The sequence below is a fragment of the Macaca mulatta genome, chromosome 10 (genome assembly GCF_049350105.2).
Source record: "Macaca mulatta isolate MMU2019108-1 chromosome 10, T2T-MMU8v2.0, whole genome shotgun sequence".
Lineage (NCBI taxonomy): Eukaryota > Metazoa > Chordata > Mammalia > Primates > Cercopithecidae > Macaca > Macaca mulatta.
In genome coordinates this window covers 84,487,450-84,511,445 of record NC_133415.1, presented here as the reverse complement: position 1 = coordinate 84,511,445, position 23,996 = coordinate 84,487,450, and the positions used below count along the sequence as shown (strand labels likewise).

The window sequence follows — 23,996 nt, the reverse complement described above, 5'->3', positions numbered from 1 at the left end:
CTCTTATGGTACACCCTTACCTGCCTCTCAGGAGGAAAAACATACGGTCTTATTGTCTAATACAGGAATCAGGCTCAGAAAGGGTAACTGGCCACAAAACACCCAGCGTGGAAGCTATGAGGAACCCACATATGTCTGATCAGAGGCCTCTGGTCTACACTGAGCTGCCTGCCTCCCTCCCAGGGAAAGAGTTTGAGAATTTTCTTTTTTTCTTTTCTTTTTTTTTTTTTTTTTTTTGAGACGCAGTCTCGCTCTGTCGCCCAGGCTGGAGTGCAGTGGCGCGATCTCGGCTCACTGCAAGCTCCGCCTCCTGGGTTTACGCCATTCTCCTGCCTCAGCCTCCTGAGTAGCTGGGACTACAGGCGCCCGCCACCGCGCCCGGCTAATTTTTTGTATTTTTAGTAGAGACGGGGTTTCACCGTGGTCTCGATCTCCTGACCTTGTGATCCGCCCGCCTCGGCCTCCCAAAGTGCTGGGATTACAGGCGTGAGCCACCGTGCCCGGCCTTCTTTTTTTTTTTGAGATGGAGTCTCGTTCTATCGCAAAGCTGGAGTGCAGTGGCCATCTTGGCTCACTGCAACCTCCGACTCCCAGGTTCAAGCGATTCTCCTGCCTCAGCCTGCCGAGTAGCTGGGATTACAGGCACGTGCCACCACACACAGCTAATTTTTCTGTATTTTTAGTACAGACAAGGTTTCACCGTATTGGCCAGGATGGTCTTGATCTCCTGACCTCATGATCCGCCTGCGTTGGCCTCCCAAAGTGCTGGGATTACAGGCGTGAGCCACCGTGCCCAGCCGAGATTTTCTCCATTCAGAGCTTCACTTGCTATAGAGAGCCTCAAGTCACTGGTTCTCAGTGTGCATCTACTGGCCATCAGAAGGTCCTTTACGGGTGATCCATCTGTGCTTAATCTACTAATGACAGTATAGTTGCTGCTATTTATTGAGTGCCTGCCATGTGCAAGATGCTGTAAGGCACACTGTAGTTTGTTTTGTTTTGTTTTGTTTTTGTAGAGATGGAGATCTTATTGTCTTGACCAGGTTGGTCTCAAACTCCTGGCTTCAAATGATCCTCCTTCCTGGGCCTCCCAAAATTCTGGGATTACAGGTGTGAGCCACCATACTTGGCCAATGTGGTATTTTTAATCTTCACAATAATCCTTCTTGGGAAACATGTTATTGTCCTCGTTGTCCAGATTAGAAAACTGAGTGTAAAGTAAGTTAAATTATAATCCTAATGTCAAATGATAGTAAGGACAGAATACAAATCCAATATATTGGACTCAAAAGCCCTCACTTAACTATGGTCTCCATGGGCTTCCCTTGGCTCTCTCTGCCTTTTTTTTTACTTTTCCTTATTGTTTGAGGCCCTTTCTGGAAGGTAAGTCTGGATTCTCTACTTCACACTGTTTTAAAGAAGACTTGTAGTTTCCATTTACCCCTTACTCCCTACCTGTACTGCTAGTACTTAGCACAGAGTAGCCAAAGAGTGGGCAGCCACATGATGCCTGAAGATTGGTGACTGATTATCGGATATGGCCCACACTGTTACCACTTCAAAAAGGACCCATTTCCCACGCGTATAATAGGTGCTCTTCGAACACCTGTCATGTGCTCACTGTGGCAGTGGGAGAGAAGTCTAAAGTACAAGCCTAGCTCTCAACAACTTAAATCATGAAACTGAAAGTGTCAAAGTAAATGGAAAAGACTATAAGGGTTAGAGAAATTCAGAGGAGAAAGGAGGCATAACATAATTTAAATAGCTAGCAAACATGCATTGAGCATTATGAGATAGGTCTTATGTCCATTTTATAAACATGGATCCTGAGACTCAAGAGTTTAAGTCATCATCCCAGAGGTGCACAACAAATAAGTGATAAAGTTGGGACTCTGAACCCCTCCACTCCATGACCTTTCAGGGAGAGCACTGTGGGTATCGTGCTGGGTGGCCTGGAGGTTCCAAGTAACGGGAACCTAGAAGGATGGACCAGATGTGAACAAAAGAAAGCCTGAGTAGGACACAAGACAAAGAAGTGGGGCTGTAACATCTCTAAGATACTACAGCTTGCTACTTCCACTCTTTTTTCAAATATGGTGAAACCCAGGCTGGAGTCATAAAATAATAGCGTAGGATCATTAACGTCCATGTCTTCATAAAATAAGAGTTTTAAACACCCATGAGGGCCTGGCATATACAAAACATTGAATAAAGAGCAGTGATCTTTTTATTGACATCAGAAGGGGGTTGGGGACCCAGAGGCTATTCCGGCTCCTATGGCATAGCTCTTGGAACCTGTTGATTTTCAAGGACAGGGGTTCGCAAGTCAGAGCAACAAGTAAAGAACAGGTTCTTTGGGAGGCCAGGATATGCTAATGGATGAACAATGTAATGGAGGCATAAAAATAATGCCAAAGGCTTGCTAGAGTCCCTGTTTCACTGCACTTTTGGGTCTTTGGCTTATATATGAAGAAAATAAGGTGCCCCCAGAGGGGAAGTGAGTTGCCATTGTTACACAGTAAGTTAATAAATGGCATTGCTGAGATTAGAACTCAGTCTTTTATCTGCCAAAAAAGCTTACTTTTCCCTTACACTCCACTGCTCCCTTGAGGGGGAAAAAAAAGCTGGGGGGATAGGGTCTTAGTGCTTTGAAGCTGGAGAGAAAGGCTTAGAGATCATCTGATCCATCCTCCACACTGGTCAGATGAGAAAAGTGAGGCCCATAGTGCTTAATTGACAAGACCATAGCCAAATAGAGCCACCACAAAGCAGGAGTAAGCTCACGTTTCTTGAACCTGACCATGTGGAACTTTCAAATTGCCTATTTTCTGTGGGGAACTAGAGGCTCACTGCAAATGCCAGTGGTTTACAATAAGAACAACTGTTTAGTTTGGGGAACTTTATTCCAGATAGAATCTTCTTTCTCTCTCTCTCTTTCTCAATTTTTTTTTTTTTTTTTTATGGGGGGATGGAGTCTTGCTCTGTCACCCAGGCTGGAGTGCAGTGGTGCGATCTCGGCTCACTGCAAGCTCCGCCTCCCAGGTTCACGCCATTCTCCTGCCTCAGCCTCCCAAGTAGCTGGGACTACAGGCGTCTACCACCGCGCCCGGCTAATTTTTTTGTATTTTTAGTAGAGACGGGGTTTCACCATGTTAGCCAGGAGGGTCTCCATCTCCTGACCTCGTGATTCACCCACCTCGGCCTCCCAAAGTGCTGGGATTACAGACGTAAGCCACCACGCCCAGCTGTCTTTCTCAATTCTTAATAAAAATATACTGGAAGAAGAAAAACAAAGCTTTAATGGAGGACCTTGGTAGAAAGCAGGTAAAAATTATATAGAGTCTCTAAAATCTAGGGAGGTCCCCTGAGCCAGTAAATAATTTAGAGGCCAGCCTTCTTGCCTATCCCAGCCAGCTTATCACTTGTCTTGCCCTATTCACAACAGGCCTTCAGAAGGCCCAGCCTTCCCTTGGCAGCTGCATGTGGTGAACACCAACGGAAATCCCTGGTATTTTTCTTTGCATGCAACCAACCGTGGAGATGTAGGTCAGGCATTGCTGGCCTGGCAGTTACAACAGCTCTAGCTTCACCCCTGCACCTGTAGCCATGTTCACTAAGGCCCACAAAGATGGGAAATGGATGGTCCCTTCTAAATAGGGTTTGTATCCCCAAGGGCTCATATGGGTGGAGCTGGCTGGGACTGGAGTGGGTTTGGGAGGAGACAGACCATCCGGAATGTGGAGATGAGAAGGGTGGCTCTGGCTCTTCCCTCCTTAATGTCTGATGTCTGGCATGACTATAGCTGGATTGGTGGTGCTTCTGCTCAGCTCAGCTTAGAGTCATCATCACTGATGGAGGAGACTGGGGAGGTCCCATCCTTCCCCTGGGCTCAGCTGGGTCCCCAGACCTACACCTGAACCCCACGCCTGTCTGATGTTTACGGGATTGAAGCTGTCACCCTTTGGGACCTATCCTGTTTTCATTTCTGCTCTCAGCTGTCTGGTCTCTGTGGACCTCACTTACAGGTTTGTACGTGCCTGTCGCCCACGATGCAGCCCCATGAGGCTCTCCCAGCCTGGCACACTCATGCCTCTTTGGCCTTTGTTCTCTTCAGCAAAACTGCTAGCTCTGTGCCTTGCTAGGGAGGGCTTTCCTGGCCTCTCAGATAGGTTCTATTGGTCCAACCTAGCTATACCTTTCCTGAGATTCAGTCTCTTTGTCCACACCCTGGGGGACAAGGCTGTGGTTCCAAGGCATGTTGGGGGGTACCTGTGGGCCATTCTGGACTGGCTTCCAGTCAGCTGGCTGACTCTGCCCTGGGTCTCAAATATCTCCTCTGTAGAAGTGTTAGACCAAGATCGTCAAGGTAACTTAGAGGTGATATGCAGATGGACATTGTCTATTTTAATAGTCAGTATATTTTATGTTGATTTCCATCTGGGGCAAATGATACTGTTTATAGTAAGAATAATAAGTTGCCTTTTCATTGCATTTATTTATTTAGCAAATATTTACTGAGTGTCTACTATCTGCCAACCACTATTCTAGCTACTGGGGATACCTACCTTCATGAAGTTCACATTGTTTTTTGTTTTTTGTTTTTTGTTTTGAGATGGAGTTTCATTTCACTCTTGTTGCCCAGGCTGGAGTGCAATGGCGCAGCCTCGACTCACTGCAACCTCTGACTCACGGGTTCAAGTGATTCTTTTGCCTCAGCCTTCTGAGTAACTGGGATTACAGGTGCCCGCCACCACACCCAGCTAATTTTTGTATTTTTAGTAAGACGGGGTTTCACTATGTTGGCCAGGCTAGTCTCGAACTCCTGACCTCAGGTGATCCACCCATCTTGATCTCCCAAAGTGCTGGGATTACAGGCGTGAGCGACCGCGCCCAGCCGTCATGAAGTTTACACTCTAAGAGGACAGAGAGTGATTGGGGGGCCTGTGGTAGGCAGCTTTTGGTATGTGTTTGCCTTTTTAATAAGAGATAATTAAAGAAGGCCTCTGAGGAGGAGGCATGTGAGCAGAGATCTGCATGATCTGAGGGAGAAAACCATGTAACAGTCTTTGGAAAAAAACATTCCAAACGTAAAGAACAAGTGCAGAGGCCAAAGGGTGGGAATGGTGTGCCTGGCATGTTTGAGGAAGAGCACGGGAGATGAGTGTGGCTAGAACAGAGTAAGCAGAGGAGAAGTGGTTGGAAAGGAAGGTTTGTGTGAGCAGTGGTGAGACACTTTGGTTCTCCTCTGGGTGAGATGGGAAGGCAGTGGAGGGTTTTGAGCAGACAAGAAACTGACTTTGCTGACCCCTCTGGCTGCCATGTGGTGAAGGAACCATGGGGTCGATAAGAAGCTGGGAGACCAATAAGGAGGCTATTAGGACAATACAGGCAAGAAATGATACTGGCTTGGACCAAATGATAGCAGTGGAGGTGGTGGGAAGTGGTGGAACTCTAGATAAATTTGGAATACAGATCAATCAGGATATATTGACAGATGAGTGCTAGAGGGGATTTAAAGATGAGAAAGATGCAGAAAGAACAGGTTTGGGAAGAAATTAAGGATTTTCAGTACATTTATTTAAATTTATAAAAAGTAAGTAAATTGATAGAATAATGTTAAGTAGGCCAGGCACAGTGGCTCACAGCTGTAATCCCAGCACTTTGGGAGGGTGCTGGGATCACAGCTCAATCCCAGCTTGAGCTCAGTAGTTCAGGGACCAGACTGAGCAACATAGTGAGACCTTATCTCTACAAAAAAGAAAAAGAAAAATAAATTAGCCAGGCATGGTGATGCACACCTGTAGTCCCACCTAGTCGGGAGACTGAGGCGGGAGGATTGCTTGAGTCTGGGAGGTTGAGGCCTCAGTGAGCCTTGATCACACCACTGCACTCCAACCTGGGCAACAGAGTGAGACCCTGTCTTGACAAGAAAAGAAAAATGTTAAGTAAATAATAACAGAATCACAGATAAGGTCAAAACAGTGATGGCTGAAATTGTGGATAGAGTGGACCAAATGTGTCTGTGCTTCCTTCCAGCTCTAAAATCCTGCTTCAGTGATTCAGACCACATAGTCTCCAATTCACAGAGAACAAGAACTTGAAGCTCAGCCTAGAATAAGCAGATAAAGTGACAGGAGAGCAATCCTTTGGGCCAGGCCTACCTCTTGTTAATTTGGAAGGACTTGGGAAGTTCTTGCACATATACTGGCCTTCTGGCATTACCTTATTTATTTATTCATTCATTCAGTCAGTCAGTCAGTCACTGAGCACCTTCTGCCTAGTAGGCCCTGGACAACGACAGCTCTGATGCCTCTTCCCTCCTAATATAAAGCAAGCTACCCCGACCCCCACTCCCACTGGAGCCTGTCTACTCTGTGGCCTGACATATGCCTAGCAGTGATGTGTGTGCTGAAAGTGGGATAGCCACAGCCTAGGCAGAGCCCTGCCCTCCCTTCGCTGCACTGTCTCTGTGCATCCTCTGCCTTTCTCATCTTATTGCCATCCACACTTTGAGGCCTGGTGAGCAAGTGATTTTGCTTCCATGAGAGCACAGAAATAGTTGCTTTATCTCTTTCTTCATATAGGTCCTCATAGTTATCAAGCTGGAAAGAAATCGCCAAGGACCTCTTCTCCTGTCTTTTATAGATGGGAAACAGAGGGCCAAAGGGGCAGGCAACTCCCACAGTCCACATCTAATTCATCAGCAAATCCTTTCAGTTCTACTTTTATTGATTGATTGATTGATTGAGAACAGGGTCTTGCTGTGTCACCCAGGCTGAAGTTCAGTGGCGCAGCCTCAGCCTCTGGGGCTCCAGCAATCCTCCCATCTCAGCCTCCAGAATAGCTGGAACATGCCATCACGCCCAGCTACTCTGTGTTATTTTTTTGTAAAAATAGGACTTTCCCATGTTGCCCAGACTCGTCTGAAACATTTGGACTCAAGCAGTTCTCTCACCTCGGCCTCCCAAAGTGCTGCGATTGTAGACATGAACCACTGCACCTGGCCCAGCTTTACTTTAAAAAATAAATTCTGAAACTGACTGCTTCTCACCAACTTCTCTGGCACCATTGTGGCTAAGCCACCGTCATATTTTCCTGATTATCTCACCAGACTCCTGGAGATCTCCACCAAGCAGCCAGAGGGACACTATTGAACACCAAGGTCAGGTCATGTCCTTCCCCTGCTCAAAACCCTGCAGTGCTTTCCCAGGACAAGCCCAAGTCTTCAAATGGCCTACCAGGCCCTGCACAATTGGGCCCTTGGCTACTTCCAGATCTCATCATTACCGGTCTCCTCACATTCACTGGACTTCAGCCACACTGGCATTTTTCCTGTTCGTGGAACACCTTAAGCATGTTCCTGCCTCTGGGCCTTTTTTTTTTTTTTTTGCACTTGTTCCTGCCTCTGGGCCTTTGCACTTATTCCCATGGCCTTTTCTCAGATCTTTGCAATGCCTCTTCCCTCACTTCACTCAGGTCTCTGATCAAATTCACTTCCTCAAGAAGTTTTCCCTGACCATGGATTCTAATCTTACTTTCTTCCATGTTTCTCTGTACCCCCTTTCTCACATTTATTCTTTCTTAACGCATCACCATCTGACATGTTTATTGCCTGTCTCTTCCCATTTGGTTGTAAACTCATACAGGTACGAATTTTCATTCTATTTAGTCACTGCTTTATCCCCAACGCTTAGCACAGTGCCTGAATCTTAGTGGGCACTTAATGAAGATTTGGTGAATGAATTGAGTGTCCAGAGCTAGGCAGCCTTCCTACAACTCCATAGGTCAGCCTGGCTTACAAATAGGCCATGTCCCGTCTTAGAAAACTCATCTAATAGCTTCACCAAAGCTACGTGGCATCACTTTTGTTTCCAAGATAAAGATCAGACAGAGGGAGGAACTCTCTCTGCAAATACTGTCCTTGCAGAGCTGGCTTGGGGGAAATTGATTTCATCACTGAGTAGCCTCAGCACACTCTTCCCTGTCTCACCCCTCGAGGCACCCAGGGAACCTGGGGGAATGCTACTTCCATGTACTTAAAGTCATCTCTGACTCCCAAGGCCTAGGAATAGCAGATTCTCAGTAAATATTGAGTAGGTGAAAGGGTGAAGGAAAGAAGGTCTTAGTAAAATCTTTTCATGTATCATGTTGCGCTGGTAAATTTAGCATGCCGTGAAGTTGAATGCCCTCACTAGTAACCAGGGACCTCAGGCAAAGTCTCATCACCTCTCTGAATTTTAGTTTCCTCATTGGTAAAATGGGAACAGCACCTACTTGCAAGATTTTAAGAATTCAAACAGTAAATATTAGTTCAGCAAATATTAGCTGTTACTTTTTGTTTGCTTATAGCTACAAATAAGAGAGACACTATGAGAAGCATAAATGGAGCCACTCATTTTTCAGCAATAAAAAAAAAGGGCTGGTGCAGTGGCTCATGCCTATGGTCCCAGCACTTTGGGAGGCTGAGGCAGGTGGATCACTTGAGGCCAGGAGTACAAGACCAGCCTGGCCAACATAGCAAAACCCCGTCTCCACTGAAAATACAAAAATTAGCCTACAAAAGTACAAAAATTTGTGTGGTGGCACACGCCTATAATCCCAGCTACTCGGGAGGCTGAGACATGAGAATCACCTGAACCCAGGAGGCAGAGGTTGCAGTGAGCAGAGATCACACCACTGCACTCCAACCTGGGCGACAGAGACAGAGTGAGACTTCGTCTCAAATAATAACGATAATAACAACAACAGCAGCAACTAACATTTACAGAACGCTTACCATGGACCATTTAACTCTGCTGCTAGGCCTGTGAAGTAGGTACAGCTGTTTTCATTTTGCAGCTGGAACACCAGGCTTGGAGGGGTAAAGTGTCTTGCTGCAGGTCCTGCAGCCAGGTAGTCATAGAACTAGGGTTGGAAGCCACACTGTCTCACTCCAGGGTAAGGAGGCCTGAGGCCAGGCTCTGCTCTGTCCCTGTATGAAGACTTGGAGGCATCCCTTCAGTTCCTCTGGGCCTCAGTTTCTTACCTGCTGAGGGTTGAACCACACAGCTCTGTGACGCTCTGAAATTTCTGGGTGGTCCACAGGCCACATCAGGTGGGACAGTAGGTTGCTTCCGGGCCTCCTGGTGGTGGTGCTCTGGGTATTGACTGTGAATAGCACACCTCTGGGTGCCCCCTTCCTCGACATCAGGCAAAGTACCTTAGCCTTCTTCTCACCATCTCAGGCATCTTACTGTTCTGCACCTTAAAGGGGTAATGAACTGGGGCAGAAATGAATAGGGCAGAAAACTAGAAGGAACCCACTCCCTTGTCTGGTGCAGATCAATGCTGGATGTTGTGGAGAAGAGTACGAGGCTGACAGTCAGTGGATGTGGGTTTTGTTTCCCAGTTCCATCACATCACAGAACAGAAGGAAATGTAACCCCGTGGGTGCCTTCAGCCCTGAGTGTTTGGTTACGTGGGGTGTGAGCATTCATCTGTACAGTGGGAATGTACAAGTAGTCCCAACTACTTAGGAGGCTGAGGCGGAAGGGAAGGGTGTTGCAGGGATTTGCTCCCTTCCCCAAATCCTCCAGAGCTGTTGCCTTCTGCTGTGGAATTCCAAACATTTCCGATCAGATAAAGGTGGCTGAAAATACTCGGGACTTGTCTGGACTAGTTGGAGGCGGTGCTGGGGTGAAGAGGTCGAGGCCACAGGAGCTAGAGCGTGGAAAGATCTAGCCTTGCCCAGGAGTCTGCCCTGGGTCATAGATGTGCCTATTGCTCTCTTCCCCTGGAATCCTGCAGGTTTCAGAGCAATGCCCAGCAGGCTTTGAGGTGGAGAAGAATCAGACTCCTTTGTGGCAACAAGTCCTCCTACTTCAGAATGTTGCTTCTCAATTTACACACTAATTACTGGATCTTTTGGATACCCCTGAGAGAGAGAACCCCAGTAGTCACTCATTTGTCTGCATGAGTTACTTTCATTCTCCTTATGCTGCAGCCCTAGACGGAGCCCTTTGAGATGATTCCTACTTCATTTGACAGTTGGGGAAAGTCCCAGACTTTCCCAGAGTCTCAGACAGGGGAAAGGACTCACCTGCAAATCAGCGATGGACCTGGGAAACAAAACCCACATCCGCTGACTGTCAGCCCAGTACTCTCTTCCCTGCAGCATCCAGCACTGATCTGCACCAGACGAGGTAGTCGCCATAGCTTTGGATGGAGAGGAGGAAGGAGAAGCTGCTTTGGACCATGGAGCACTTGGGGTCGAAGACCTCAGAAAGAAGTCCTAGTCTTTGGAGATTGCTACCCCATTCCTGCCCATTGCCTCAGCACAGTGCAGAAGATGCCTTTTCTAGAACTTTCCCATAAGCTTCCTGTCCCCCTTTCTTATCCTGAGAGAAAATGTCTGGAGAATACTGGACACCCTGCCTAATCACCTGCTATATTGGGGCCTCTTTCTAGTTTTACCAGGCAGTGAGGAAAGGAATGAAGAAAGTGGGAACTGGCCTTTCTTCTCTTCCCTCCTCTCTGTCCACCACTCAGCCATACTCTTCAGCACCTTCTCTGGACCCAGCACTGGGCAAGGCCTAGGGGACAGAGCCCATGGTCAGATGGGGGAGGAAGTGAGCAGCTAGGCTCCTTGAGAAAGTAACCTGTAGATTAAGACCTCAGAGATAAGTGGGACAGAGCTTGGCAGAAGCCCACTAGTGTGGGCAAAGGTCCTGAGTCTGAACAGAACATGGCATGTGAGGAATGAAGCAGCCTGGCCCTAGGTGAAGCTGAGAAAACCCTGCAGGCCCTTGTAGGCCATAGAGAAGGCTCTGAGACACAAGCTGAGCCATGGTCTACTAGTAAGAACAATAAATCAGACATTTGCTCAAAGTTAACTATGTGCCACACACAGGTCTAAGACCTTTACATGTATTAATTTGAATCCTCGTGGTATTCTTTTGAAATAAGGTCATTTTGGGCAAGGCGCAGTGGCTCATGCCTGTAATCTCAGCGCTTTAGGGGGCCGAGGTGGGTGGATCATTTGAGGTCAGGAGTTCGAGACCAGCCTGACCAACATGGTGAAACCCAGTCTCTACTAAAAATACAAAAAAATTAGCCAGGCGTGGTGGCGCATACCTGTAGTCCCAACTACTTGGGAGGCTGAGGTGGGAGAATCACTTGAACATGGGAGGCAGAAGTTACAGTGAGCCAAGATTGTGCCACTGTACTCCAGCCTGGTCGACAGAGTAAGACTCTGTCTCAAGAAAAAAAAAAAAAAAAGGAAGAAATAAGGACATTTTTAATCCCCATTTTACAGATGAGGTCAAAAGCAAAATATCTTAATCTAGTTTGCAAATTTTATTGGTTCTCTGGCTGCTCTGTGCTCCGGCAGCCCAACTTGATAGAGAAGTCGAAATTAATTGCCTTCATCCAGATAGCACCTCCGTTTCACAAATGAGGAAACTGATACTTGGAGGAGAGCAGCAGAGGAGAGAGAGCAGAATTAAGACCAGCCAGTCAAGGGAGATAGAGGGAGATGAGCATCAGCTCCCTAACAGGGAAGAGTTTTCCAATGGGGCTGTCCGAAGATGAAATGCCCCACCCAGGAAGGAGGGAGCTCTCCATAAGTGCATAAGGAGAGAATGCCCTAGAGATGACTACCAAATCCCATGCGTGTGGACCATCAGGATGAAACAGACCCACTGTGGGACTTCAGCACTCCACCCTTCTGAACCCCGTCTTTGAAATGGGGGTGTTCATGATGAGCTTGAGTATTACATGGAATGTTGGATGGGCATGCTGTAAGGTCACTGGAGTCTCCGACTCTGTTCCAAGGATGAGTATTGGTCTTTCTCACCCTGGACATTGGGAGAAGAATGGAGGGCTGTGGCCATCTACTTACAAAAGAACAGGGAGTCACCAGGGTTGAAATGAAAGGGTTGAGATGAGGGGAGGCATCAGAATCCCAGGGGATGAACCCATATGAGCACATAGCAGCCACCCAGGAACGGTTAAATGTTTGGACTCTGGAGACAGACTACCTGTATTCAAATCCCAACTCTACCACTTGTGGCCTCTATGACCTTGGGAGGGTGACTTGTCCTCTCTGCCTCTGTTTCCTCATCTGTAAGCTGGAGAGTAATAACAGCATGTACTCACTTGGGATTATTGTGAGGATTAAGCAAATTCTTACAGACGAAGCACTTAGCACCATGCCTGGTACTTAGTAAATATCAGCTGTTTTATCACTGTCACTTCAAGGGAAGGAGGTTGTGAGCCCCCAAAGAGCATCTCTGCCCCCAGTAAATGCTTTTCTGAATTCTCTCTCTTTGCCCCCAGGCCCATCACCCTGGTTCTGAGCTAGAGAGATGGAGAGCCCACACTCGCACTGCTGGGCCTGATAGCTTTCTCGATTCCCCAGCAGAGGTGTTATCTCCTCCCGGCACAGCCGCTTCCTTTTCTGAGAAATGCAAGTGCATCAGTCAGGCACAGCTTCTTAGAACTAATGGTGGGGGAGGAGGTGGAGGAGGAGAGGCTGGCAGCTGAACTGAACGGGTCAGAGTTGGAGGAAGAGAAACATGAAGTTTGTTGTGAGGAAAGCACCAAATATTCCCTATAGCCCAGATGGCTTGAGCCCTCTATGACACCCCCTGATCTCACCACTACTGCTAGGGAGGTCAAGGCAGGAGAAACTGAGGCTCAGATGCCAAAGGCTTGCTGTGACACCCATAGCTGGGCCGGCTGGACTGAGGTGTTGACCCCAACACAGTCTCGCCACCCCTCTCTTTGCCACTGCCTCCACTGAGCTGCTTCTCCAAGTTGCCTACCTCCAGACCTATGTTTCCGTGGGGGAGAGGAGAAAGGCCATGTTCTTCTCACATCTCGGGAGCCAACAGCTCCCCTAGGAAAACCAGAGGAAGTGGATTCCAACCACAAACCTCACTTCTTTCGAGTCTCCGCCTGCAACTCCCTGCCACGAGAGTGATAAGGCCTCTCCGTTTGCCCTACCCCCTTCCTACCATCTCCCAGCGATCTAGCAAGGCCATGTTTGTCTATTCAGTATGCATTTATCAGCCTCTCCCTCAGGGAAACTGAGGCCAGGTGCAGAAGGTGACTCTGCAGGTGACCCACAGCCTGCCAATGCAAGGATGTGAGGAGGACAGGACAAGGTACAGTCCTGGTGTCTCTGGCACTTTCCCTGGCTGCTAGTAGAGTAGCCCCTTCCTCTTCTCCACCTACCTCTTTCCTGAAATAACCAAGCAGGAAGGAAGCAGTGGGCCTGGGCCCTCCAGAGTCACCCAAGAGGAAGGAAGGGTTCGTCTGGCACAGGCATGCTTGTTCCTCACTGAAGCCAGGACGGAAGGGTTTCACTTTCCCTCCTGGTCTTCGTCACATCCTTTTCCTGTGGCACCAGTTCCCCTCAGCTGGCGGGAGCCAGTGCTTATTCATTCAGCTGATGGCCTTGGGCTACTTTACCCTCCTTGACAGACCCAGGGCCATGGCGCTGGCCCAGAATATGGGGTTTGCTGCCAAACATACTGGGGCTTAAAAATGGCTTCCCCCGTTTTTGTTTTTTTGAGACGGGGTCTCATTCTATTGCCCTGGCTGGAGTGCAATGGTGCGATCACAGCTTACTGCAGTTTCAACCTCCCGGCCTCAATTCTCCCACTTCAGTCCCCTGAGTAGCTGGGGCTATAGGTGCATGCCAACGCACTCAGCTAAATTTCTAAGATTTTTCTTATAGAGATGGAGTCTCACCATGTTGCCCAGGCTGGTCTCGAACTCCTGAGCTCAAGCAGTCTGCCCACCTTGACCTCTCAAAGATGCTGGGATTACAGGTGTGAGCCACCACACCTGGCTGCCACTTATCTACTTTAGCTAGGTCTCAGTATCTCTGAGCCTCGGGTTACCTGGACTTAGAATGAAGGCCTTATTCAGCCACAGAAGTACATGGACCTGGCCCATGATCGTCCTTTAGAAACTGAGCAGAGTGCTGCATCAATGTTAGGAGTAAAGGCACTGGAACCAGATCGCTGGTGTAGATATCCCAGTTAGGTCATCAGCTCACTACATGGCCTTGAGCAATTCACAAATCATCTGGGCCGCATGTCCATCAGCTATATGGGTTAATGGTAGTACCCACTGACAGAGTGTAGAGACAACTAATGAACTAGTCTACAAAAAAACCAAGAAGAGTACCTTACAGGGTATGTGCTCAGGAAGTGTGCGCTGCTGCTGCAGTCACTAAGGAAGTCAGGTTTTCTGTGGGTAGAGATAGCAGGGTCTAAGATGGCAAGATTGGACGTCAGAATGAGTGTGAATGAAGTACTATCTTGGGTAGATTAAAAGAAAAAAAAAAGGATGGTGTGAGGCCAGAACTCAGATCCCACTCTTGCCACTTCCTAGATAGGGATCTTGGGTAAACTCTGGAGCCTCCATTTTCACATCTGTAAAATGGGGCTATTGATAAGTGTTATGAGGATCAAAAGAAAGCATTCATTTGTTCTTCTAAAATAGTTTCACTTAAAATGGCATCTGCTGTGTTCCAAGTATAGCACCAGGTTCTAGAGATACAGGTGACAAAGCCACACACAGTGAAGTGGGGGAGACAGAACAAAAAATAATCTCTCAAGTGAATATGATGATTATACATGTAATTGGGAAATATGGCCTAGTGTGCATAGAGTGCTTCAGCTCAGTGCCCAGCACAGGTAGAACACTGAAATGTTTGGTAATGGTCAGCTGTCATAATAATAGTTTTTTGTTTGTTTATCTTTTGTTTTTTTGAAACAGAGTCTCACTCTGTTGCCCAGGCTGGAGTGCAGTGGCCCAAACACGATTCTCTGCAGCCCTGACCTCCCAGGCTCAAGAGATCCTCCTCAGCCTCCCCAGTAGCTGGGACCATAGATGCATACCACCACACCCAGCTAAATTTTTTTTCTTTTTTTAAATTTTTTTGTAGAGACAGGGTCCTCCTATGTTGCCCAGGCTGGTCTCAGACTCCTGGACTCAAGCAATCCTCCTGCCTCAGCTCCTAAAGTATTTTATTACTGTTAACAAGTAAGGGCTGGGTGCGGTGGCTCATGCCTTTAATCCTAGCACTTTGGGAGGCCAAGGCAGGTGGATCACCTGAGGTCAGGAGTTCCAGACCAGCCTGGCCAACATGGTGGAACCCCACATCTACTAAAAATACAAAAAATTAGCTAGGTGTGGTGGCGGGCACCTGTAATCCCAGGTTACTTGGGAGACTAAGGCAGAAGAATTGCTTGAACCTGGGAGGCAGAGGTTGCAGTAAGCCGAGATCATGCCACTGCACTCCAGCCTGGGCAACAGAACGAGAGACTGTCTTAAAAGAAAAAAAAAAAAACAAGGACACCATGGGCCAGAGAGGTGAAGTAACCTGCTCAAAGTCACACTACTTGGAAGAAGTGGGAAGGGCAGGCACAGTTGCTCATGCCTATAATCCCAATACTTTGGAAGACCAAGGTAGGAGGATTAGGCCAGGAGTTTGAAACCACCCTGAGCAATGTAGTGAGACTCCATCTCTCCAAAAATTTACAAGAGAAAAAAGAAAAGAAGAAAATGTGGGCAGTGAAACCAGGATGGGAACTGAAAGATCAGATTCAAGTAGAGACTATACTTCAGCCTCTGGCTGGTCCCCTGGCACTTGGGCCCCTTTCCTCAGGGCATCATGCCAACCTTTTCACCTGACTTCTGCAGGGTCACAGGCACCTACAAGGTGACCTGCATCATTCAGTTGGCTGACTCTGGGCAGAGATCTAGCTGAAGTCAGTCTGTGCCTGTCTGAGTAGGTCCTGGGCCAGACTTGGTCCCTATCTGCACTGAGCCCCCAGGCTGTTGGGGGAAACCAGGCACACAGAGGCCATCAACCCAGGAACATCCCTCCCCTCCCTCCCACCTCAGGACCTTTGCACTTACTACCTCTGCTAAAACATGCTTTTTTTTTTTTTTTTTTTTTTTTTTGAGACCGAGTTTTGCTCTTGTTGCCCAGACTGGAGTACAACAGTATGATCTCGACTCACTGCAACCTCCATCTCCTGGGTTCAAGCAATCCTCCTGACTCAGCCTCCCAAGTAGCTGGGATTACAGGTGCCCGCCACCATACCCAGCTAATTTTGTATTTTTAGTAGAGACAGGGTTTCGCCATGTTGGTCAGGCTGGTCTTGAACTCCTGACCTCAGGTGATATGCCCGCCTCGGCCTCCCAAAGTGCTGGGATTACAGGTGTGAGCCACTGTGCCCAGCTCCCCCGGATATTCTCTATCACCTCCCCAGGACTTAAGACCCTATCATCTCGAAAATTATCTTTTTTTTTCTTGTTATCCTCTCTGCTTCCCAGTAAGACAAGGTTTCTCAACTTTTTTTTTTTAATCACCCACCCCTGCAAGGAGTCTTTTTCAGACTTTTTTGTCCTAATTGCTCTCCCATGAAATTTGAATACTATACTATATATCTCTTTATGTGCTTTGGCCCTGTGGAGAGCCACAAATCACTGTAATGTCTAAGAATGCTTCACTTCATGCCATTGGAGGTGATCTTACTACCATTGAGAATGGACTAGAAAATAAGTTCCATGGAAGCCTTGCTCATGGCTGAGTCTCCAGTACCAGCCTCAATGCGTACCCCTGGTATAAACAGAAGTCCAGGGACCCTAGGAGCGGAAAGGAGACATTCATCCCAGAGGTTAGGGAGGGATGAGCAGGGAAGAGGGGACTCCAAAATGGAGTCCTATAGGCCTAGTAGGAGTTGGTTAACTGAGGAAGATATGGAATGACCAGTTAAAGGACAGTGTTGGCAAAGGCACCAGGGCCTGAAGCACTTAGGAGTATGTAGTGTGGGGCCACTCCAAGTGGGTGGCCGGGACTGTTGAAGCCTCTGAAGTATTGGAAGAAGGACCTTGAAAGTGGTACTAGCCTAGGCATCTCCTAGGGGCCAAGTCAGGAGACCCAATTTTCTAGTGTAGGCTCTACTAAAAACCAGCAGTGGAAACGTAGAATGGGCAGGTGGGTTGCCCTTGCTGACTTCGTGGGTCTACCTGGCTAGGAATCCATGACTCTCCTGTGGAGATCATTTGCCATTGTCTGTCCCCAGTGGCCCTACAAACCCCCACAGGGAAGTCAGCTACAAAGAGAAACTTTCCCCACTTTCCTCTAACTCAAGCAGAGGATGCAGACAGGCCCTTGGGCCTGGGTCTCCTAGAAACCTTTGTGACATTAGAAACCTCCCTGCAACCCACTCTTAAACATCATCCCCTGCCTACCATGCCAGCCTGGCTAAAACCAGTGGGAGCCACCCAAGGAGTAGTCGGGGCTTATCTCTGCTTTTCCAGACCAGGGCTGCTCTGCAATCCTGTTTATTTATCCAGAGCAGCCGCCCGCTGAGAAAATGGCTCTGTTTATTTCCAAGTGTGTCGTGTGAACCATGGGCTAAATATACCCACGCCACCGCCTCTCCAGCACCCGCCCTGGAACAGCACGCCCCATTTTGCTCGTGCTCTCTCTGCAAAAGCAATCCTTAGAATCCACACCCCTTGGAAATCCTACTCCCTTTCCCCAGGAAAAGAAACTGAAGTGGAGATGAAGGTTGTCATGACCAGGAACACATGAGTGGAAGCTGGGGCAGGTGAAATGAGAATGTTTGTGTGGCACTGAAATGAGAATGTTCCCTCCACCCAGGAATGACTGTTCCTGGACAGTGAATGCTTTGTGCGCTTGTGGGGACAGCGCCTGTTTACTCCAACCCAGCCCCAGAGCTGAAAATTTCCTGTGGCTGCCAGCCCTCTACTTCAGGAAAGTTCCCATCAAGGGAGCCAGGCCTCTCCCATTTTGGCTGCAACCCCAGTGTCCCTGGTTTCTTGAGAGACATTTGGCCTTTTGGGATAACCAGGGCCTTCTCCCATGCTCTTCATAGTCTGGAACTCTCCCTCATCACAGATAATCCTGTTTTGACTCCACCTGGGCATACGTGGGAGCAACAAAATCAAACCTCCTGTAAGAATATTTTTCTCTGCCAAGACCCACAGAGACTGGCTAGGATGGAGTGGGAGACAGGGAAGCATAGCCACGGCCCTACTGCCCTCCTCTCCCCAGATCCTCCACCTCAACCCTGCTCCCACATTCCTTCTCCTGGAAATCCTTTCAGCACTACTGACAGGACACGTCCCTCCAGCCTCAGACTTCAGGGAAGTGTCCTGCCATAGCAGCACTCCCTTTGAAGCTAGTCTTGCAGTTCGATCCTGACTCTGCTGTCTGCTGAGTGTTCCCTGCTTTAAACCTCAGGCATCTTATTTGTGAAATGTGGCTCAAATCTACATCTCAGGATTCTGATAAAGGTGAAGTGGGATACCAATGCCTGACATGTAGTAGACGTGCAATACATTTGTTAACTCATGTATTTACTGAGCACCAGTTATGTGCAAGACACTGTTCTGAGCACTGGGTGTATAGGAACAAGACAGGACCTCTGCCCTTATCAAGATATATCTAGTATAGGCTGAGGGTAGTGGCTCACGCCTATAATCCCAGCAGTTTGGGGCTGAGGCGGGCAGATCACTTGAGGTCAGGAGTTTGAGACCAGCCTGGTTAACATGGTAAAACCCCGTCTCTACTAAAAATACAAAAATTAGCTAGGCGTGGTGGTGGGCGCTACTCAGGAGGCTGAGGCGGGAGAATGGCTTCAACCCTGGAGGTCTAGGTTGCAGTGAGCCAAGATTGCACCACTGCACTCCATCCTGGGCGACAGAGCAAGACTTTGTCTTAAAAAAAAAAGACACATCTAGTATGGAAGACACATCACAACAAAAACAAAGTACAGAATCTAGTCATGAAAAGTGCTGGGAGTGGGTGCAGCTTAAGGGGGTAAAAAAGTGGTGAGGTGGTGAGGCCAGGCATGGTGGCTCACACCTGTAATCCCAGCACTTGGGAGGCTGAGGCAGAAGGATCCCTTGAGCCCAGGAGTTTGAGACCAGCCTAGGCAACAAAGTGAGACCCTGTCTCTACAAAAAATTTAGAAATTTAGCCAGGCATGGTGGTGTGTGCCTATAGTGGCAGCTATTCAGGAGGCTGAGGCAGGAGGATCGCTTGAGCCCAGGAGGTCAAGACTGCAGTGAGCCATGATTGTGCCGCTATAGTCTGGGTAACAGAGCGAGACCGTGTCACAAAAATTTAAAAATAAGAAAATGAAGCGCCGAGAAGAAAAGCTGGCACGGTGGTCATTCTGTGTAGTGTAGTTCCTGTAATCAGGAGGCTGAGGCAGGAAGATTGCTTGAGTCCAGGAGTTCAAAGTCAATCTGGATACATCTTTTAAAAACAAGAAAAAAAAATGGTAGCCATGCGTGGTGGCTTATGCCTGTAATCCCAGCACTTTGGGAGGCTGAGGCAAGCGGATCACCTGAGGTTGGGAGTTTGAAACCAGCCTGACCAATGTGGAGAAACCCCGTCTCTACTAAAAATACAAAATCAGCCGGGCGTGGTGGCGCGCGCCTGTAATCCCAGCTACTCTGGAAGCTGAGGCAGGAGAATTGCTTGAACCTGGGAGGCGGAGGTCGTGGTGAGCCGAGACTGCACCATTGTACTCCAGCCTGGGCAACAAGAGCGAAACTCCGTCTCAAAAAAAAAAAAAAAAAAAAAAAAAAGGCCAGATATGTTTGGTGGCTCACGCCTGTAATCCTAGCGCTTTGGGAGGCCGAGGCGGGCGGATCGCTTGAGGTCAGGAGTTCAAGACCAGCCTGGCCAATATGGCAAAACCCTGTCTCTACTAAAAATACAAAAATTAGCTGGGCATGGTGGCACATGCCTGTAATCCCAGCTACTCAGGAGAATCGCTTGTACCCGGGAAGCGGAGGTTGCTATGAGCCCAGATTGTGCCATTGCACTCCAACCTGGGGGACAGAGAAAAACTGTGTCTAAAAAAAGAAAAAAAGAAACAACTAAGAAGAAAAATCAAGGAAGGTAAGGGGAGGACAGGCAGAGAGAGATGGGGGTGGTATACTGTTTTAGACAAGGCAGTCAGGGAAGGTCTCACCTAGGAGGTGACATTTGAGGGGAGTCATGGTTGTGAAATGATGGAGTGAGGCAGGCGCTGACCTGGGGTCAGGTGCTCCAGGCAAGTGGGAACAGCAGACTCCTGTGGCAGGAGACATTGGAGGAACAGCAAGGAGGCCAGTGAGACTGGAGTGAAGTGTGCGGGGACAGGGGTGGGGAGGAGGCCAGAAAGTGTTAGAGCCAGATCCCACTAGACCTTGCTGACCAGGGTAAGGAGTGGGGACTTTGTTTCAGGTGTGATGGAAGCCCTGGGAAGGTTGAGAACTTGGAGTGACTGAATGGAGTGTGCTTGTGCGAGGGCTGAGATTCATGGGTCACTGCTCTCTACTGGCTTAATGTTGAGGATTCCTTCAGTCAAGTTAGCACCTCAGTGCATATGGCATTTTGCTAGGTACCAGGTATACAAAAATAATGATGCTGGCCTTCTAAGTGCAGGAGAAAGCTGCTGGAGGGCTTCAAGCATAGGTGTGCTATGATCTGACCTGTGTTTTTAGAAATCTCTGTGTGGAGCATAGACTGAGGGGGTTGTCAAGACTGGAAGTGGGCCCAGGCAGGGGTCACAAGTGAGCAAATTGGTAGGTGAGACCTGAGGCCAACTGGAGATGGCATGCCCTGACGGAGCAGCCACTCGCCTGTTTGGGACCGGTTGGAAATGTAGGCCCAGTGTGGCAGAGGTCTTGGTAGAGAGGCAAGAATCAGCCAGTAACTCATTCATTTTACACACACACACACACACACACACACACGGAACTTACTTTTTTGTTGTTGTTATTGTTGAGACGGAGTCTCTGTCACCCAGGCTGGAGTGCAGTGGTATGATTTCTGCTCCCTGCAACCTCCACCTCCCAGGTTCAAACAATTCTCGTGCCTTAGCCTCCTGAGTAACTGGGATTACAGGTGCGTGCTACCACACCTGGCTAATTTTTGTATTTTTAGTAGAGACGGGGTTTCACCATGTTGGCCAGACTTGTCTTAACTCCTGACCTCAGGCGATCCACCCGCCTCAGCCTCCCAAAGTGCTGGGATTATAGGCATGAGCCACCACACCCAGCCTGGAACTTCTTTCTTACATATTTCTAGGTGCCAGACACCAGTTTTGGATTCTGGCTCCACCACTGACACAGATGGGTGACCTTGATCTAGTCCTTGGGTCCTTGGCCCTTGGGCACAGCTTCTTGGCCTGTAAATGGGGAGAGACAGCCTGCATTGCAGAATTGTTGGGAGGATTAAAGGACAAATTGGGTACAATGCTTACTCATAAAAAAGTATGTTCTAAGTGTCCCTCTCCCTGCCCCACAGGCTGCTGCACCCTGGGCTGGGTAGTTTAGCCCACAGCTCCTCCTTCCCCCTATCATGTGCTTCCCTTCTGACTTAGATTCGGAGCAGAGGGCTGTTGATCACAACCTCCTGGGCGCAGAGTCACACTCCCTGCAGTGGAGGACAGGGACAAGGCCTCACAGACCCCATCATGGAGGCCTCTCAGTCCTGCGTCATTGTTACCCTCTCTTCTCTGCCGTGCTCTTCTCATCACCAACCTGCCCACCAGAGACTCCCTCCAGAGGGAGGAGCCTCTGGCTGAAGTCCCAGGACCCAGTCTACCCCTGAATTGGCCCCAAATCACCCTGGGGATTTAGCCCTGGGCTTCCTTGTCCCTCCCTCTGGTGCAGCAGTAGAAAGTCTGAGGCCTAGTGTCTCCACACTCCACACTACCCTCAGACTCAACTCCAGGCTCCTCGCGGCTTCCAGGCCACACATGGTCTGGCTCCTGCTCACCCCTGCACCATCATCTCCCCCATGCCCTCTTCTCCTGCACTCTGCTCCAGTCACCTGGCTTCCATCAGTTCCCTGACCCTGCCCATCTCGTTCCCACCTTGGATTCTGGAGAAAGTGCTACTTGCTGACCTCAGGGCACTTTCCTCCTCTCTACCTGTTTTCTGAGCAGTAACATGGTTTGGTTATCACCAACTGAGGGTCAAGAAAGAGGACCACCCTTAGCCCTTTACCTGGCCCAGAGTGGGCACGGATGGCTACAGTTTTTCATGTCACCAAGGCCATAGCATGCACATGGCCCCTTTCCCCACCCACCTACATTACTCTGAGAATTCAAACTGCGCCTTCCTTCTCTCTCCCTGCAGGACACTTTTGTGGAACTCTATGGGAACAATGCAGCAGCCGAGAGCCGAAAGGGCCAGGAGCGCTTCAACCGCTGGTTCCTGACGGGCATGACTGTGGCCGGCGTGGTTCTGCTGGGCTCACTCTTCAGTCGGAAATGACCAGACACTGACTATCCACTCTACCCTCCCACCCTCTGCCCCACCACATCCTCCGTCCAGCCGCCATTGCCACCAGGAGAACCACTATATGCAGGCCATGCCCACCTACCCACCACAGGGTTGGGCCCAGATCTGGTCCCCTGCAGTTAGTTTTCTAGAATTTATCACACTTCTGTGAGACCCCCACACCTCAGTTCCCTTGGCCTCAGAATTCATAAAATTTCCACAAAATCTATCCCAAGGAGGCTGGCAGGTATGGAAGGGTTTGTGGCTGGGGGCAGGAGGGCCCTACCTGATTGGTGCAACCCTTACCCTTTAGCCTCCCTGAAAATGTTTTTCTGCCAGGGAGCTTGAAAGTTTTCAGAACCTCTTCCCCAGAAAGGAGACTAGATTGCCTTTGTTTTGATGTTTGTGGCCTCAGAATTGATCATTCCCCCGCCCCCCCCACACTAACCTGGGTTCCCGTTCCTTCCATCCCTACCCCCTAAGAGCCATTTAGGGGCCACTTTTGACTAGGGATTCAGGCTGCTTGGGATAAAGATGCAAGGACCAGGACTCCCTCCTCACCTCTGGACTGGCTAGAGTCCTCACTCCCAGTCCACATGTCCTCCAGAAGCCTCTGGCTAGAGGCCAGCCCCACCCAGGAGGGAGGGGGCTATAGCTGCAGGAAGCACCCCATGCCAATGCTAGGGTGGCCCTTGCAGTTCAGCACCACCCTAGTCCCTTCCCCTCCCTGGCTCCCATGACCATGACTGAGGGACCAACTGGGCCCAAGACAGGTGCCCCAGAGCTGTTTATGGCCTCAGCTGCCTCACTTCCTACAAGAGCAGCCTGTGGCACCACAGGCTTGGGCTGCTCCTCATGGCGGGTTCAGGGGACTCAGTCCTAAGGTGAAAGGAAGCTATCAGGAACAGCTATGAGCCCCAGGCTCTTCCCTACCTCAGGCAGGAAGGGCAGGAAGGAGAGCCTGCTGCATGGGGTGGGGTAGGGCTGACTAGAAGGGCCAGTCCTGCCTGGCCAGGCACATCTGTGCCCCACGCCTGTCCAGCCTGGGGAGCCAGGCTACCAAGGTCAGAGTGGCCTGGCCAGGAGCTCTTCAGGCCTCCCTCTCTCTTCTCCACCCTTGGCCTGTCTCATCCCCAGGGGTCCCAGCCACCCCGGGCGCTCTGCTGTACATATTCGAGACTAGTTTTTATTCCTTGTGAAGATGATATACTATTTTTGTTAAGCGTGTCTGTATTTATGTGTGAGGAGCTGCTGGCTTGCAGTGCGCGTGCACGTGGAGAGCTGGTGCCCGGAGATTGGACGGCCTGATGCTCCCTCCCCTGCCCTGGTCCAGGGAAGCTGGCCGAGGGTCCTGGCTCCTGAGGGGCACCTGCCCCTCCCCCAACCCCCACCCCACACTTGTTCCAGCTCTTTGAAATAGTCTGTGTGAAGGTGAAAGTGCAGTTCAGTAATAAACTGTGTTTACTCAGTGAACAAAGAGCCTGGGCTCTTGTGTGCTCTGGGATGGGGAAAGGAGGGGCCACTGGAGAGCTGGGTACTGGTCCTGGCTCTGCCACCGCAGGGGAGGGCCCTGAACAAGTCCTTCCTTCCTTCTGGGCCTGAATGTATCCACCTGTACCAGGACAGGGTTTTATTGAGCACATGCTGTGTGCTGGGCACTGGGGCTGCATGTGATGGGA

The 23,996-nt window shown here is 49.3% G+C and overlaps 1 protein-coding gene across 13 annotated transcripts in view; it reads left to right on the top strand.

The window, feature by feature from the left end:
• The window catches only part of BCL2L1 (BCL2 like 1), a 61,559-nt gene extending 37,765 nt beyond the window's left edge, over positions 1–23,794 (top strand). For 12 of the 13 annotated variants that reach the window (XM_028827354.2, XM_015149236.3, XM_015149232.3 and 9 more), the window contains exon 3: positions 22,174–23,794. In XM_028827354.2, the coding sequence (XP_028683187.1) occupies positions 22,174–22,311 (138 nt within the window). In that variant the 3' untranslated portion in view covers positions 22,312–23,794. 13 annotated transcript variants of the gene reach the window in all.
• Positions 23,795–23,996: the final 202 nt, after the last annotated feature.